At 42.4% G+C, this 18623-nt stretch overlaps 1 protein-coding gene across 1 annotated transcript; it reads left to right on the forward strand.

Annotated features, from left to right (window-relative positions):
• The first annotated feature begins 9825 nt into the window (after positions 1 to 9825).
• Positions 9826 to 16646, forward strand: prl (prolactin). The gene is made up of 5 exons (XM_033644219.2): positions 9826 to 9944; positions 11622 to 11734; positions 11825 to 11932; positions 14260 to 14442; positions 15720 to 16646. The coding sequence occupies exons 1-5, from the start codon at positions 9902 to 9904 to the stop codon at positions 15909 to 15911; spliced, it is 639 nt and encodes a 212-aa protein (XP_033500110.1). The 5' UTR covers positions 9826 to 9901; the 3' UTR covers positions 15912 to 16646.
• The last annotated feature ends 1977 nt before the right edge of the window (positions 16647 to 18623 follow it).

Below are 18623 nucleotides of genomic sequence, written 5' to 3' on the forward strand. Positions count from 1 at the left end.
TTACGAGCGTGTGTGCATGTGTGTGCATGTGTGTGCATGTGGTATGTGCACTGCCAGGGGCTGAGAGGCGGCCACAGTGGGGGGAGGGGGCGCAAAGAAAGGGAAGAAAAAAACTAATTGTGAGGGGAGTTTGAGAGAGAAAGGAGACACGCCTGTTTGAGATTCCAGGAGGGTTAAATGCATGATGTGTACAGGGCTATAGGCGGGGGGGATTATACAGCATGTCTGGCTGGCAGCGGCAGACTGCGGCAAGGTCGACATGCAGACCCATAAAGGAGTGAAATATGGCTCTGATGGTTCTCACGTCTCCTCACAGTCCTGCTTCATTTCAGTCCTTATTCCCTTTATCATCTGTCTCTCTGTTTGCAGGTGTTTCACTCATGTGTACACAGACAAGACCCTCAGGTGTCACGCTGACTTTGCACATCAAACACCTGACACACACACACACACACACACCTTCATTTTTGCCTCTAAGGCAAAACCAGCAACATGAACCTGTTTTTCCTGTCAACAGGTGGACACCAGCGTGCAGCATTCAAAGGTAAAATGTCGTGACGAGACCTGACACCTTACAGGTGATACAATCCCTCAAAGTCAGAGTGTAGGTCACACATGGGATGCCTGCTGCGCATGTGTGTTTATACAGCGCATGATGGGAGGTGGATCAAAGGAGGAGGCTTCAGGCTGGCAGCTGGATGTGATGTTTAAAGCAAAGGGTCATGGGTAAAACACGTTACAGTGATGACCTGAACGAGACGACCTGTGGCCATGCTGTCCTTGAGAGGAGAGTTGATGTGTACCTTGGTGTTGTGTTCAGGGTCCTCTTAAGCAGCTCAGGGTTACACAACAGTGTTCATTATCAGCTTCACGACTTCACCTGGTTTTATAATAATTACTAATAAACATGATTCTGAACTAAAAAACAGGTTCAGAAGTTTACTCCAGAAAATAACTTGTGCCAGCTGTGAAACACAGTTAGAAGAAGATAAACTTTATTAATCCTTGAGAAGAAATTCACACACACCTCAAATACACACACATGCACAAACAGGACCTAAACATGCATTAAATGCAGAGATGTCAGAGTGAGGGAGCTGCCTATGGACAGGCGCCCTGAGCAGTTGGGGGTTCAGTGCCTTGCTCAAGGCAAATGTGCCCCAGGAGACGAACTGGCACCTCTCCAGCTGCCAGTCCACGCTCCATATTTGGTCTGGACGGGAACTTGAGCTGCCGACCCTCTGGTTCCCTCTGGACTGAGCTACTGCCGCCCAAAATCAAAAGTCATGTGGCAAAATGAAAGACCCAGAATTGTTATTATTATTTTTTAAATCCAATTTATCAAACTTGGAAAAATATTACCAGGCTGCCCAACTTAAATCAATTGTGCATGGCTGTCCCAAGATAAGGATACTACATGTGTAGGAACAGACCAGAGCGACTGTCCAAGAGACACTTGGACACAATCTGAGGTTGGAGGGAGACTGTCAGGGAGTTGACAGGACTTAAAGGTCCAGTGTGTCAGATTTCGGGGGATTTAGCGGCATCTAGTGGTGATGACTGCAGATTGCAACCAGCTGAAACTTCTGGCCAATCATAGCGTAGCATCGGCCAGCCTTAAAGGGATAGTGCACCCAAAAATGAAAATTCAGCCATTATCTACTCACCCATATGTCGAGGGAGGCTCAGGTGAAGTTTTAGAGTCCTCACATCACTTGCAGAGATCCAAGGGGAGAGGAGGTAGCAACACAACTCCACCTAATGGAGGCTGACGGCGCCCCAGATTCAACATAATTGAAACCACAAAATATCTCCATACTGCTCGTCCGTAGTGATCCAAGTGTCCTGAAGCCCCGACATAAAAAGTTGTTTGGAAAAACCTCATTTGAACTCTGTTTTTAGCCTCATTGTAGCCTGTAGCTCTGACTGCCTCTCTGGGCACCGCGCTCATGTGTGCGCGCGTGCACAAGACCGTATTTTATGTTGGGGCTTCAGGACACTTGGATCACTACGGACGAGCAGTATGGAGATATTTTGTGGTTTCAATGATGTGTTTTTGGACGTTTGAATCTGGGGCGCCGTCAGCCTCCATTAGGTGGAGTTGTGTTGCTACCTCCTCTCCCCTTGGATCTCTGCAAGTGATGTGAGGACTCTAAAACTTCACCTGAGCCTCCCTCGGCATATGGGTGAGTAGATAATGGCTGAATTTACATTTTTGGGTGCACTATCCCTTTAAGGTGTGACACTGTAATTCTTTTTTTTTTTAGCTAAATGTTGTGCCTGGAGCTCGGCGCGTACGAATGATACTCGTTATCTGGAGAGGCTGGAAGGAGATATACGTTTCTTTCCTGCACCAAAACCAAACTCAAACCCTGAGAAGTGTAGGGTTAGCTAGCTAACTAGCTACTGAATGTACATGCTACATTTGCAGTGAATAAAGACGTTCCCTGCGGTACAGGAACCAGGGAAACTTTGCTGATATCTAATCAGCTGTGTGTCGTCGCAGTGTGTGCAGATGAACATTGTTTGACTTCCCCCAGAGGTCCCCACCCATCAGCCGGCGGCAGGTTTTTACCGTGAGACAAGTTATCCACAGAGGTCTCCTCCTCTCTGAAACAAACAGATCAGGTGATATAAAGTGACACAAACACTGAATAAAGTGGTTTCATTTTAAAAATCTGTGTTTTTCTGATGCTCTGGTTGCAGCGGGCGGCTAACTGCAGTCAGAGATTGTTGATAAACTGAGATGGCCCACTTAGATTCATTTCCTGTATTTGTGTGTTACCACTGCCCCGCCCCTTTAGGAGACTAGCTGCGGCCCTAAATCCAGTCATTCCAATGGGAAAAGTGAACATGAGTCCAGATTGCTGTGTTTCCTTCACTCTATAGTCACTAAAGTAGATATTGGACCTATTTTTCACAGCCCCAACTAAACATTCTGACACTGAAATGCCATTTCTTCAGAAACACAAATCAGGGTAAAATTAACTTATTTTGAAACATGTCCCTGTTTCAGCAACATATTCTCACGAGATCTGGAACTCAAATTAAGGATTAAGAAACAAACATTACATTTGTTCTGTATATAATGTTGTATTGTTTTGAATCTGATTTCAATCAGCCACATGATATTTACTACACTTCCAAACAAGGTGGGGGATCTGGTGAAAGACGACCACGCCCACATAGAACATAGAAGTCCACCAAAGCATATCTTTACATTTTTACATGCTATAGTGCCACTTTTGGAGTCGTCTAATATGCTATACATCGATACAACCCTTATATCTCAAATTTTAATAATACGTATGTCCATACTAATGAAATAAAAAGTGCAATAAACCACACAAATATGAAAATCTTTTTTTCTTTTTTTTTTCAACACATATTTTTTTAAATACATGCAAGAAAGTCAGCTCATGCTCACAACGTGATGACGCTGATTCCAACGCAGGAAGTGCTGTGAAAACCCGCGGTCTGGATTATGTTTCTGTTGTGTGCACTTTTTACTGGATTTCTACAAACCTATTAGTGCAAGGAAACAGCGCTCTGGGACACGATGAATGTGTTATATGTTAGTGTAAGTTCTCCGGTTTATATGCAAAAAGAATTATTAGCCCTTTTTAAACAGGAGTTGTGAAAAAAACACGGACCTTTAAAACCCCTGTAAACATGTCAGTGTGAGTGAAATGGTCCTGCAGTGAATGTGTCACAGTGGGACTAACACACCCAGATCATGTGACTCCTGCATGTATACAGTCAATCAGACCCAAACTGGCCGAGGCGCTCTGAGCATGCTCCACAGTTTCCGCCCCGGGCTTTGACCCAGAAGTCCAATAGCATTAAATGTGTAAGAGAAGAAGAAGCCGGTAACAACATGGAGAAATCTACATCCAGAGCCGTGACTTTTTGGACGGACCAAATGTACAGAGCTGTAAAGTTGTCCACCATGGTAGCAGTTAGCTGCTAGCTAACCGTAGCTAACTTGTTTGTCCATTGTTTGGTCTGTGACGTAATAGGTCAACAGGAAAAAGGTCCAATACTAACAAGCTGAAAGGGGGCATATCTCCACCTATCGTAGAGGAGTCGCACATACTTGGCTCAATAAATGGATTCCCCTCCCGTGCTTGTGTACTGGGACAATTCATGATTTTAAAAAAGTCTATATGTATTTGTATCAATAAGAGGTCTAACAGGATGTTTGTATTTCTTCACGCACAGTTTATACAACACATAAAACATGAAACGTGTCCTTGTTTGGTGTAATATCAGCGTTTTATGGCCATTTTTGTATTTTCACTCATCACATGTTCGACCCAGACGGAGGTGAAACTGGCTGATTAACATCTTTACAGAAAAATAACTCAAGTCTGTTGAGCACAAAGTAAAATCCTCTTGTTCTGCTGCGTTCGAGTCGAACAGAGTTTAAACAAGAAAAAACACTTACGTTGTTGTCTTCCTGCGGGGTTCAACGATTTTGTCTTCAGGCAGGTAAATTTCTGACTCACCTGTCCGACTGGGTAAGTCACTCACAAATGCCTGATGTCAATTTTTTCTTGCTCTTATACAAACTATTTTATTATTTACTGTTTTCAAATCAATTTTTTGAATCCTTTAATCCAGCAGTCAGTGCAGACACACTGACAAATACAGAAACAAACGAGGACAAGCAATAATAAACTTACAGATGTAACTGATGAAGAAAACAAGGGCGTAAAAGAAGTAATTTGAAAACTGTAAATAAATAAGATCGTTTGTATGAGAGCAAGTAAGAAGTTAGAACAGTGTGTTATCCGATCATGTTTGCAGAGGACACCCAGAGTGTGAGGAGGAGAGAAAGTTAAACCAAACAGAAGGAGGGGTAAATATCTTCAGGCCATGGTCTGTTTGGGTTTAAACACATTTCAGGCGAGTTTTGCAGGAGGGGTTTGGTGTACTCAGTGGTGGTGCGAGCACACTTGGTGCCCTGAGCGAGCCTCCAGGTAGATGAGATAAAAACACGGGGCTAATTTGCTTTAAATAACATGTGTTATAATAATCATATAAATCAATAATGTATAAAAAATTGCAGATTAAGTTGTTCAGAAGAATAAAAACAAGCGAGCTGTGGACTAAGAGGACACCACAAGGCCCTGAAATACCAACAGAAGGAGGCGCACCTGGGACATGAGGTGTTGCTGATGAGCCCTCTGGAGGTGACGTAGGCCAATCGTCGAAACACCTGATGACCCCAATGAAGCGTTTGCCCTCCCTAAACTAGAGCTACAGGCTACAATGAGGCTAAAAACAGAGTTCAAATGAGGTTTTTCCAAACAACTTTTTATGTCGGGGCTTCAGGACACTTGGATCACTACGGACGAGCAGTATGGAGATATTTTGTGGTTTCAATGATGTGTTTTTGGACGTTTGAATCTGGGGCGCCGTCAGCCTCCATTAGGTGGAGTTGTGTTGCTACCTCCTCTCCCCTTGGATCTCTGCAAGTGATGTGAGGACTCTAAAACTTCACCTGAGCCTCCCTCGGCATATGGGTGAGTAGATAATGGCTGAATTTACATTTTTGGGTGCAGAATACCTTTAAGCTAGCCTGGAAAGCCAGACTCAAATCTAGAAAGATTTTGAGTCTGGCCCTCACCGATACACCCTACGACCTACACTGATACGCCCGTGTTCCTACCCAAGGGATAGCAATTGGATAGCACAATGGCCAATCAGAGCAAAAAACAAGGTGACGTATTCATCGCACTAAGCCCCACGTGTTTGCCGACCAGTGGGGCTAACTGATATATTCTGCTTTTGCCGTATCCCGTCGGCAAAACGTCAAAAACGTCCTTCCTGGAAGCGAAGGCTTCTCGGGCAGTCTTCTGTTCCTCTCTCAAGGAAAAAGATAAGTGTAGTTGGTTTAGCGTTTCTTCCAAAGCTAAACTGAATGGACGCGGTCCTTCAGCAGCTGCCATCTTGGCTGTTTACACTCCTACGGCGCAGCGCTGTCGTCATCATGTTACGCCCGCCCAGAGCCCGCCTCTGTCAGATAGACTGATCTGATTGGTTCGATGGCGATTCACCGGGCTCTGCTCGTCGGGGTCAGATCCCCGTGCAATATCTGGATTTCCAGGTTACCTTTAACCCTTTGGCTCCTCTGAAAACCCAGAGACAGCACCATCGCTCCCGCTCGTAGTCTCATGTATGTTTATCAAGGGCTCATGACACCTGGTCCTGAACTGAACTGATCAGCTGCTCACCTTTAACCCTCTCTCTCTGTCAGTACGTCATCATATGTTTGTTACATACGACAGGCTTTATGGTATGAGCTCATCACTTGTGTTGATTTTACCAATTCAAAAAAAGGCTTTAATTCTAATCTCTGACATGTTCATGACATATTATGAACCTACTCAGACCCTGAGGTCATCAGGACGGGCATCTTGATCGTCCCAGGAGTCAGAACCAATCATGGTGAAGCAGCGTTTTGTTGTCATGCAGCACGAACCTGGAACAGCCTCCCACATGATGTTCCACAGCCCCGACTCTGAACACATTTAAATCAAAGTTAACAACGTTCCTTGTTTACACTGCCTGCTCCGCCCTGTGATGACTGTAACCTTATTTTAAAACTCAATCTTAAATCATTTTAAATAATATTTTTATCTTTGCACCTCTTGTCTGAAGTTTAAAATTGAAAATCACTTAGTAATTAATTAAATCAATTTTACCTTCTATATTTTTTTCTCTTTACTCTTTTATTGTAAATCTGGATCCTTTAATATGTTTTATATGTTACTGCTCTGTAAAGCTCTTTAAACTGACCTGGTGTATAAAGTGTGATGTACAAATAAAGCTGCCTCGCCTGTTCGTCTCTGTCTTCAGTCTGTCTCTGTGTCACCTTGGACCTGCTGTTCCACACATGTCCAGCAGACGTCCCCACTGAGCTGCTGCCTCTGTCCTGTGAGGACTGGCGTCTGCAGACCAGCTGCAGTAAACATGTTCCTGACTGTGAACAATTCAGTTGCATTAAAATTTTGTGACTCAGTTTTGACCTGAAAAGAAAAATCCTTATGAAACATTACCACTATTAATAATGAATTATAGGCATGTTTGGTTTTTACATTTAAGAGGAAAGTATCTCTTTAAAATTGTATTTATGTGTTTATTTTATGACATATTACAGTCGATGTCAACAAACACTCAGTGTGTAAGGACACTGTGCACCAGTTATAATCAGTGGATAATAAAAATACAGTAACTGCACATTTATATGTTTATTATTGGATATATTTATACCCATAAAAAGAGGCAGAGGTCTGTAATACGGCTGCACCGATATACCATTTTATTAAGGTATATTGTGATATTAAAAATGACATTTACTTATCTGTGATATTAAAAAGAAAAAAACCAACTAGACAGAAAATCTCAGCTTCATTTTAGTTATTTTCAGACGGGAGACTTTTAACATATATGTCCATTTAAGATATGATTTTAAGTTTCAGTTATATTAATAAAATATTTGTTCAACCAACAATAACCCAAAGCAGAGAATAACCGTGCCTGCAATTTTGCAAAAAGTTTTTGTTATCTTGAGATAACAAGTGTCATTTTCTTGTTGATGTATGTCTCAGGAAACAAAAGGCATATGTCTCAAGATCACGAGATCATTATGAAGAACTATTTAAATTGTAGGGGGTTGGTGTTTTGCTCAGGGGCTCCCTGGCAGTGCCCAAGAGGTGAACTGGCACCTCTCCAGCCACCAGTCTACGCTCCATATTTGGTCCGGATGGGGACTCAAACAGGCGACCCTCCGGTTCCCAACCCAAGTCCCTATGGACTGACCTAGATAGCCTTGTGTAACACCTTAAATTTAAGATTTTCCTTAAAGGCCCAGTTACGGTTTTCTCAAAATAAAATCAGTTGCACAAAACTCACTGAAGTGTTTATGGTTTTCTCTTGTCTTGGTCTCATACTTAAGGAATCCCTCAACCGTTGCACAAAAGACCTTAGCAACCAAAGGAAGGTAAAAAAACAAACCCTTAAGGTCCCTCTGACTCTGTCTTAACTGCAACATGACCGAGTTTATGGTGATAAATGAAAAAGCTAACACACCCAGAGGAGAGTGTTCTGTGACCAGGAGAACCTGATGGAGACACTTCTGATTTTACACTTCTGATTTAACTGAATTCATTTCCGTTGCTTCTTCCTACAGTCGTTTTCTGTTTTCTGGTATTTACTTTATAGTTTGTTCTTTCTCTGATTGTATTCCCCCAGAAGTTTCATCTTTTCCTCCTCTGTCCAGTCTGCTTTTCTTGTTGTCTTTTCTCCTGACATCTAACTAAGAGGCAACTCTGTGAGACGATAACAGGCGTCACAGTGTGAGTCCAAACAAATAATCTGCATGGAAACTGTTACTGCTGTAAAATCAGCACAGTATTTTAGTTTTTCCCCTTAACAAAGGAAACTTTTTAAGGGATTCTGTGCAACTGTGTAAGTCTCTCAGCTAAGGAGAAATTAAGCCTTAAGTGTCATACCTAAAGAAAAAACTTCAGGATTCATACCTGAGGACTGATCTGAATATCGTCTCTGACAGAAGGACAGTTTGTGCCAGTGTGACCTCGACTCAAGGACAGTCTGATGTGTTGATCAATAACGTGGAGCAACTCCTTTACTGGACATTTTCAGCTTCACTTAGTTGCTGCACTGTAAAACATATGAAGTTGGTTAAACTTGACAAATGCAAATTTACTCAGCTTGAAGGTTTGTTTCAACTCAGAAACTAAAGTTTTTAATGTCAGTTCAACATTAATGTTCTACTTGTCTCAACACTGTTTCTTTAAGCTGTAAAACTGAATTTTTAATCACTCGTTATTTCAACTTAATACTGTGAATTAAAACGAATCATTATTTCACATTATCGATGTAAGAAAACTTTCCTTACCTCGTCAAGCATGCACAAGTTACCTTGACTGATTGTTGTAAAGACACCTCCGCTGTGTAAACCTGAGGAAGTAAACCTAAAAACACTTTTAGTTGCATTCTAAGTTCATTAGAAAAGACTGTATGCATTTACTGAGAGGAAAGTGTTCACTTCCTGTGAAAACAGAAGTTTATTTTGAAAAGACAAGATGCATGTAACAATTGCAAATTGACAAATTGAGTGAATGTCCAAAAGCAACGCTGGAGGGGGAGGAGTGTCATAATTTGATGTGATGGGCCACAGACTGAGCGTCCATGATTAACGAGGCTGGGAGGGAGAATGTGTTGGATGATCACACATCTCAAAAGCAATTAAAAGCCCTAAAAAATCCAAAAGCTGCCGTGGCACAATTAAGTTTCAGTGAAACGTGACAGATTGAAATGAAGGGCAGGAAACAGCTGAAACCGGTCTGAAACAACTTGACTATGTGTTCAGGTTTTCTGTTCGTACCATCATGTGTTGAGAGAAAACTTGTTGCTGCTTTCAGTGCATTTTGGAAAAAGATTTTTCACCCTCAGATCTGAGAATACACGAAGCAGCAGGTGGCTAACTTGCTCTGTAACCATGGAAACGTCAGGTCAGTGATGGATGTACGCGGTCATCAGTAATTCAACCATCAAATGATGTCGTAATGGATTTAAGACGCAGTGCTTTAACCAAACATCTTGTGGACAACAGTGTTTTTATTCATCTAATTAACACACACACACACACACACCCACACACACACACACACACACACACACACACACACACACACCCTGTCTGTTGCATCCATTCAGATCTCCTTGACCATGTTTCTCATTATAAGCTGGACCATACAATCAGCTCACACTGCTGCATAACCAAACTGATGAAGACGAGGACTATAAAACCGAGGCGGGATGGAGAGGAAGAAGGAAACAGCAACAAGCAGGTCACAGAAGAAGAAGAGAGATGGCTCAAAGACACAGCGATGGAAACAAACTCCTCATGACGGGTGAGATGAGCTCAGCTTGTGTGTTGTATCTGTAAAGGGGAAGAGCCGGGCCTGAGATAGAAGACAGAGGATTCTGTTTGGGGACTGAGCAGTAAGACCTGATCACACAGAGAGTGTTTCAGCAGCTGGAGGCAGCTTTCTGTAAAAGTTTTTAATGAGATTGAAGCTTTTTGCTCGTGTGTTTGTGTTGCTATGTGCCTCGAGTTTCTGCGCTCTGAACTCCTTGAGTTGTAAGAAAAAATCCTCTCAAAGCGGAACAACGCCCCACGTCATCTGGTTTTTCGTAATCTTTTTGTCCTAGTGTTCAATGGGATGATTTGAGAGGCGGGGCTTCTGTGGTGGTCACAACAACAAGTTAACAGTTGGTAAACAATGGAGGAGAAACTGGTGGTAGTGGTTGCTGGATACCCAGAGCTATACGACTTTACAAAGCACAGTTAGCACCATCTCAATAGAAAACAGCAGATAAGTGCAGTACTGTAAACGTCCATGATGGAGTGGTTGGAAGAAGATGAAGCTGCTGCTGCTGGTTCATACTGGACACACACGCTCTGTGTGCGTTTATGTATATGAGCTAAAAACTGTATAAAAACTCTTCTTAAGCCTGAAAATATTATACAGCCTGATATGTAAATATAAGCACATTGGAAGTCAACATTCATTAAACTAACATATCTTAAACATCTTTCATTTTTTTTCCAAATGACCTGGAAAGCTGATGAGCAAACAGCCACTTAAAAATGGATTATTAAGTGTTATATCGTATGCACCTTGCTCAAGCGGGTCCAGTTGCCTACGATATAGCACTTTAGATTACCATGACCTGGATGACTAAGAATCTTCACCAACGATTCAGATGTAAGGTCACACTGACCTTGACCTTTGACCACCAAAATCTGATCAGTTCATTGTGAAGTCCAAGAGGACAGTTGCACCAAATCTGAAAAAATATTCCCTGAAGGCATCCTTAAGATATCGCGTTCACAAGAATAAGATGGATGCAAGGTCACAGTCACCTTAACCTTGACCACCAGAATCTAATTAGTTCATCCTCAAGTGCAAGTGAACGTTTGCGCCAAATTTGAAGAAATTCCTTTGAGACATTCTTGAGATATCAAGTTCATGAGAATGAGACAGACAAGGTCACACTGACCTTGACCTTTGACCACCAAAACCCGATCAGTTCATTGTGAAGTCCAAGTGGACAGTTGCACCAAATTTGAAAAAAATATTCCCTGAACGCATTCTTAAGATATCGCATTCAGAAGAATGAGATGGAAGCAAGGTCACAGTGACCTTAACCTTTGAATCTTGACCACCAAAATCTAATTAGGTCATCCTCAGGTGCAAATAAACGTTCGCGCCATATATGAAGATATTCCTTCAAGACATTCTTGAGATATCAAGTTCATGAGAATGAGACAGACAAGGTCACAGTGACCTTGACCTTTGATCTATGACCACTAAAAACAAATTAGTTTATTGTTGAATCCAAGGTGACATTTGTGCCAAATTTGAATAAATTCCCTTGAGGTGTTTTTGAGATATTGTGTTCACAAGGATGGGACGGAGGGAGAGTCAACCTGAAAACATAACACCTCCGGTCGTGGCTATCGCCAGCACCGAGGCATAAACACACCCTCTGAATGTTCTCTGTCACGGTCCTGTGCTCCACAGTGTTGTACATGGTGGCAGCGTGCAGCGCCGTCCCCATCAACGACCTGCTCGACCGGGCCTCTCAGCGCTCCGACAAACTGCACTCCCTAAGCACGACTCTCAGCCACGACCTGGTCAGTCCTGATTGTTGTGGGTATGAACTGTGTCGCGTTATACAAGTCTGGTTTCTTACGTATTCATATTCGTCTTCTGTCCCCCTCTAGGACTTTAATTTCCCTCCTATAGGCCGGATGGCTATGCCCCGCCCCTCAATGTGTCACACCTCCTCTCTGCAGACACCCAGTGACAAGGAACAAGCTCTACAAGTATCAGTGAGTTACTGTTACCCTTTTTATGTTTTCCTTAATCTTTCATTTGTCTCACATTACCACGTCTTAACCAAGCTAGCAGCAGCTGTTAGAGTTAGCTCCACCCTCTTGTCATAATATGATCACTACTGGCTCCAAAAATCCAAGATGGCGACGTTCAAAATGCCAAATTCAAGGTTTCAGAATGGGAGTTTGCAAACCAATGGGTGGCGTCACAGTGGTTACATTCGTTATGTTGTCTTTAACCAACACATCCTCACTGTGACCTCGTCACATGTCCACGTTTGGTCATGGACTTTCCACGTCCACATATGACGTCCAAGGTACCCTGGGTGTGTTGGTTGTTGACGTTCTGGGACGCCGTGTCAACTTCAGCCTGTTACATGCATTGTCTGTTTTCAAAATACACTTCTGTTTTCACAGGAAATGTACAGTTTGCATACAGTCTCTTTCAAAATAAAAACACTACGTCGGTACAACACTGCGAATTGGCGTTTGTTCTCTTCAGTAAAACACGCACATGGTTACATTTAGGAAAAAAGAACAGGGTTTGGCTTTACAATCTCACAGGAAGTGAACACTGGCCTCCTGGGAGAAAGTCTGTGGTTGTTGGATCCACCCACCACCCCTCCTGCCCGTCCCATTCGGATTCTGCTGCCTTAACTTCTGTTGTTGTCCCGCGACATTTGCCCCCTGATGCCGCTGTGTGCCGTGAAACAATAACAGCAACCGACTGGCTGCGTATCATGTTGATGTGAAAGGACAGTTTTTCGGTGTCTGACAGCAGAAGTCACTGACTCCATGTGGACGCTTGCAGACATGGGAGTTGCCCACTGTAAAAGATGAGGACGAAATCCAGTCCTTGTTCATGCAAAAAGGCATTCTAAAGAAAAAACTCTGCGTACCTGTCTTTAAAACTGATGTTTTTGAGTATTCATTGGTCTTTAGCACAGTTAAGTTAGAAACATGACATCACATTCATAACGGCAACGCGCCGCATATCATGCCAGAAGTCAGTGACCAAGCACTGGTTCTCGACGACTTCAGAGTGAGACCGGGTTGCGTTATCTTTTTCTCTGTCTCTGTTTTACATCAGATCAGATCTCCTAACCAGCTGGAGTCAAGATGTTTGAGCTGAAACGTTTCAAAAGTTCAAATTATTCATATTATAGAGAGAGAGGAGAAATTAAGCAGACATCCATTTGAAGATTGGAGCTCTAAAATATGCGAAAAGACACAAAACAGAAGGCTTCTCAAGACAGCTTTCTTACTATGGGCTATTTCATTTACTATTGATTAATTAACGTAAAGCTTACACTGACTGGCAGCCTGTTGGCTTAGTGGGTGTACAAAGCCTCTTGGTCAATGAATGCTGGCAGTGGTAGTGTCGAGAGTGGACTGATGGAAGGATAGCTCATATTCAAAAATATTTCAGATGCAATTCACTCATTTCATTTGAAGTAATACAGTTTTTAAGTGACGAGCACTCAAATGTTTTTACACAAAATATGAAACTACCACCAGCAACCAACCTCCAGGAAGTCATCGCACCAAGTGTCATTTTTATACTGAGGTTTTTGTGCAAGGTATAACATGTTTACTAGCGAGCTTTACACCTCGTTCTGTCTACGTATGCGAGTCAAGCAGGAAGTCCATTCATTCCTAGATCTCCAATGTGTCTGCGAAACTCCTCCATCTGTTTTGTTTTTCGGTTTGGAACTTGCCTGAAGCACATCGGAAAGTTTGAAGCTATAGTACACTGTTATCAAAAAGCGAGGTATGATATTAGCCGAGACTTGCCAGAATGGGCACAAACGAACATCACTGAGCTGTCTCAGCTTTCACCCGAATAACTGAAGCGATCATTGCAGATGATCTAAAGAGGATTCAAGTAACCATCAATCTTTCCTAAATCTTAACAATGTGCTGCCAAACAATTTGATTACAAATCTGTAAGACTGAAATTATAAATGTGTCTGTTGTATGGTGACCAATGCACAATTTGTTAAAGAGGCCCTGTTGCAAGTAAATAGTACTTGGAAAATGTGCCAGGGTGAAAATAAAAGAGCATTTATAGGGTTAAAGTTACTTGAAAGTTAGCAAACCAGGGGAAAGCATTTTATTTCTTTATTGTACCTTTAAAAAGAATCTGTGATACTTTCTGACCTCTGCTACAGCTGGAATTACGAGTGGTGGTCAGTCTATCTGAGCAGACTATTGCAATTCAGTTCAACCACCTCACCTCATTGGTTTCTCACAGCATTTCATCTCCCGTCTCTCCAGTTGTCCTTCAGCTTATTGTCTCATCTCATTATTCTCCTCTTCTCCAGGAGTCCGAACTGCTGTCATTGGCTCGCTCTCTGCTTCAGGCCTGGGCCGACCCCCTGGTCGTCCTGTCCACCTCTGCTAACACCCTGCCTCACCCAGCCCAGAGCACCATCTCCAACAAGATCCAGGAGCTGCAGGAGCACACCAAGAGCCTGGGAGACGGCCTGGATATCCTGTCTGGAAAGGTGTGTAAGCACGGAAAGACCATAGACTGTATAGAATAACAACACGGTCTAACTCCGAAGTCATCAAGAACCAGCACTTCGTCATACACTGATGAAAAATCTGCGCTGTCACAAATACTGGGCTGCAAAGGGGTCCGTGCAGACCCTGTGTAAAGAGTTACGTAACTCACAAAGCAATAGCTACACTTATACTCTGTGGTTACACCACGGTTATGTTACTTAACCAACGTGGTCACTGTGGTAAAGACTAGGCACTAAAAGCAGCCACGCCGTTAACAATGCAGAACTTCCCAGTTGGCACCGGACGTCAGAAAGACGTTGGACTCTTAGGTCAGACAGACATTAAATTTTAGCTGGGTTTTATTCTCCATACCTTACGACTAAAGGTCATGATTCTACATCAAAATGATGTCGGCATGAGACATCTGGAAGACAATGGATTTTGGGTCACGTAACAACACAACTTAAAACCAACAAAATATCAACGTCATTCATCGTCAGTGTTCTTCAAATTAACGTTGGCGTTAGATGTGCAATTGAAATTCACCCAACGTCACAACCTAAATTCAAGCAGATATTGACTTTTAACAACATTCGTGGACAGCTGGGTTAGCCTTAAAGGGATAGTGCACCCAAAAATGAAAATTCAGCCATTATCTACTCACCCATATGCCGAGGGAGGCTCAGGTGAAGTTTTAGAGTCCTCACATCACTTGCAGAGATCCAAGGGGAGAGGAGGTAGCAACACAACTCCACCTAATGGAGGCTGACGGCGCCCCAGATTCAAACGTCCAAAAACACATCATTGAAACCACAAAATATCTCCATACTGCTCGTCCGTAGTGATCCAAGTGTCCAAATGAGGTTTTTCCAAACAACTTTTTATGTCGGGGCTTCAGGACACTTGGATTTTTCATTTCGGGGTGCACTATCCCTTTAACATTTAAACAGGTGAGTTATATATAAATTCAGCCTCTGTACAGTCGTCATGAATGTTGAAATTAGCTACAGAGACTAAACTGGTTTTTTTGTACCAGGCTGTAAACATGTTTATTTCTGCTGTAAGTTTTAACATGGGGGTCTATGGGGACTGACTCAATCTTGGAGCCAGCCTCTAGTGGCCACTAGAGAAACTGCAGTTTTTGTCACTTCCACACTCAGCCTGTTTTCCTGCTTGGGGAAGACAAGTCTTTGTTTTTTGCATGTACAGTATTGTCCTTAAAAACATGAATATAAAGTGTGCTCATCTCCACCTCCCCGCCTCCTTTCTCTCCCAGATGGGTCCAGCGGCTCAGCTCATCTCCTCACTGCCCTACAGAGGAGGCAACGACATCGGCCAGGACAGGATCTCCAAATTGGTCAACTTCAACTTCCTGTTGTCCTGCTTCCGCCGCGACTCACACAAGATCGACAGCTTCCTGAAAGTCCTACGCTGCCGGGCAGCAAAACTGAGACCGGAGATGTGCTAAAAAGTGACGCAGCTCGCTTGGTTTTTCTCACAGCTTGCATTGTCTATCAACTGTAGATTAGCACGTTAGCAATCTGCGATCTGAGCTGATATTCTAATTACTGAGTAGCTGGCATTATGAGCCTTCGGGAGGTGAAGATGAGGAGGAGTTACATGACACACAAGAGATAATGAAGTGACACCTGTTGGTCATCATGGGGCACAACACAATCCTCAGTGTGAATCTAGTGATGCAAAAATATAATTAAATTTTAGCTCTTGTTGATTTTGAAACAGTTGCCTCGTAAATTTGCAAACGGGGCAAAAAAAACAGCTTCCTCAAAGGTCAAAGGTTAAAACACAACTGTTATCTAGTCTGGCTAATGTGGACAAAACAGCTCACACACTTCCCCAGATGTTTCCAGCTGGTCTGGCGTTATGATCTGACCATACGTGGTCACAAACTGGTGTGTCATCGCTCCTGTGACTCCTTCTCGTCTTCTTCTTCTACTAAAGCTTTCTGTACTCGCAGCAGCAGCAGCAGCAGCAGGTGTGCTCTATGAAACGCTTCACACTTCACACTTACAGACGCTTACAGTGAAGTATAACTCTCTCTTCCTAACTGACGCTTGACTGATGACACACTGCAGCATTTGCACTTTAGATTAAACTTTCTTGAAAGAATTTTGAATGTGATTCTTATCAATCTAAATATTTCTTTGAAGTCTGCATCTCAATAAAAATAATCTCTTGCACAGTGAAAGTCTTCGTCTGTCTCTTGTGAGCCCACCAACTTTAGGAAAAATCAATATTTAATCATGAGCCACCCATTAACTACTGATCATGTGTTAAAGTGAACATAAGTGAACATTTTTCCGTTGAAAAGATTGTACTTGCACATACATGTTACAGCAGTAAGCACAAGTTGTGTTATTTTTGGCAGCACAGACTGTATAGTCCCATCTTTATGTCATTTTATATGAAACATGTAGACCACATGTCACCCACTCAATATGACTTTGGAGAAATACGTCAAACACCGATCAGTATCGTCTCTCTTTTGACCCACAACTGAACAAATGATCAGAATTATAAAACAAATTTGGAATTTTGACACGTTGATGTTGTAGCCACATTTTAGCTGGTTGAAAAGAGGTCTTAGACATTAGACTGAATATTAACTTGTTTTCCACCAGAATTCAACGTTGAAATACCAGTTGGAGCTCACTGGGATGTGTCTTTGGTTGTGCTAACTCAAGTGGTTACCACTGACAATGACATATGTTACATGAGACTGTCATGCCACCGAAGGTAAGCTAGCGTCTACATCTTTCCACCGACTTTCTCAACTGTACAAAAATTTGTACAAAAAAGGGGAAAAAAAACCCATTTAACTGACCCTTTGCTAAGCCCCGCCCCTTTGTTTTGAGCCATTGATGGTCAGTCAAACTGTTGGAGTGAGCACAGAGCCCGCTATCACTAACTGCACTGCACGACAAAATACAATCTAATAAAGATAAAAAAGACTGTCTAGTTCACTCAGTGTAAAAGTCCATGGTGCAGACAAACAGTCCAAGAATGAGATCTGACCATTATTATTATTATTACTGTTAATAATACATGGATAAACCAACACGTTTTGACTGGAGAGTCTTCATCAGGGTGTCGATGACTGTGTCAAAGACTGTCTGCGCAATTCTAAACTTATCACAGGGAGTAGCTGTCATGCCCTAAAAAATAGGTGCTTGGGAACACATGCGCGCCATGATGTTTGAGTGCGGCTGCTGCACTTCTACATTGAAAACATTTAATTTAAGGACAACAAAAACACAGCATGTGTACGACCCCTTATTGTTTATATGAGTTCATTTATGCTGTATGCACAGACCCTTTTAGGGCCAACATCTAAATGAAGTCAGTTTGTTAGCTAGACAATTTATTCAATTAAAAAAAAGAAAAGAAAATCAATTAACATTTTTTTCTGACATTTTATTAGTACTAGTCCATAGCCATTGGTAGCTTTGTCACCTTCTACCTATGCTAATCCTCAATGCCTATGTGCAGTTTCACATAGATTGACCACGTCAGTGAGTAGAAAAACGTGGGACAGACAGAATGACTGACTGACAGAATGACACACTGACAATTTTTCTGTTGTTATAGCGCCACCCAGTTGCCAATTAGAGTTAAATTTCTCCAGTCACCTTGAGGCGTCCTGTTCTACATATCTACCAAGTTTAGTCAAAATCTATATGGCGGTTAGGCCTAGATAAGAAATGAGCTCTCTAGCGCCCCCATTTTGTTTGATGGGGTCAATAATGGAGGGGTCCCCTCAGATTATGTGTGGTCATATGCCTACAAAGTTGCGTGGTGATGGGTGAAACCCTTGAGATGTTATACACCTTTATGTGATGAGCCACGCCCTCCGCAATATTCATTGCCTTATAGAAGCTCAGTTTTAGTAAGTTTTCCAACTTTTGCCAAGAGGGAACTTTAGATATTGGTCCCTAGATTATGTTCACCCAGTTTCATGCAGATCGCTCAAACTTCCTAGGAAGAGATCCATTTGAAGTGTTTTTCAAAAAATTCAAAATGGCGGAAAATCTATATAAGCGGAAGTTATGGGTTCTTGAGGCAAATGTGTTCCTCATGAGGAGAGGCATCTCTGTGCAAAGTTTCATGTCTCTACGACATACGGGGCATGAGATATGCCCATTCACAGTTTGACATTTCA

This window comes from Epinephelus lanceolatus, chromosome 18 (genome assembly GCF_041903045.1).
Source record: "Epinephelus lanceolatus isolate andai-2023 chromosome 18, ASM4190304v1, whole genome shotgun sequence".
NCBI lineage: Eukaryota > Metazoa > Chordata > Actinopteri > Perciformes > Serranidae > Epinephelus > Epinephelus lanceolatus.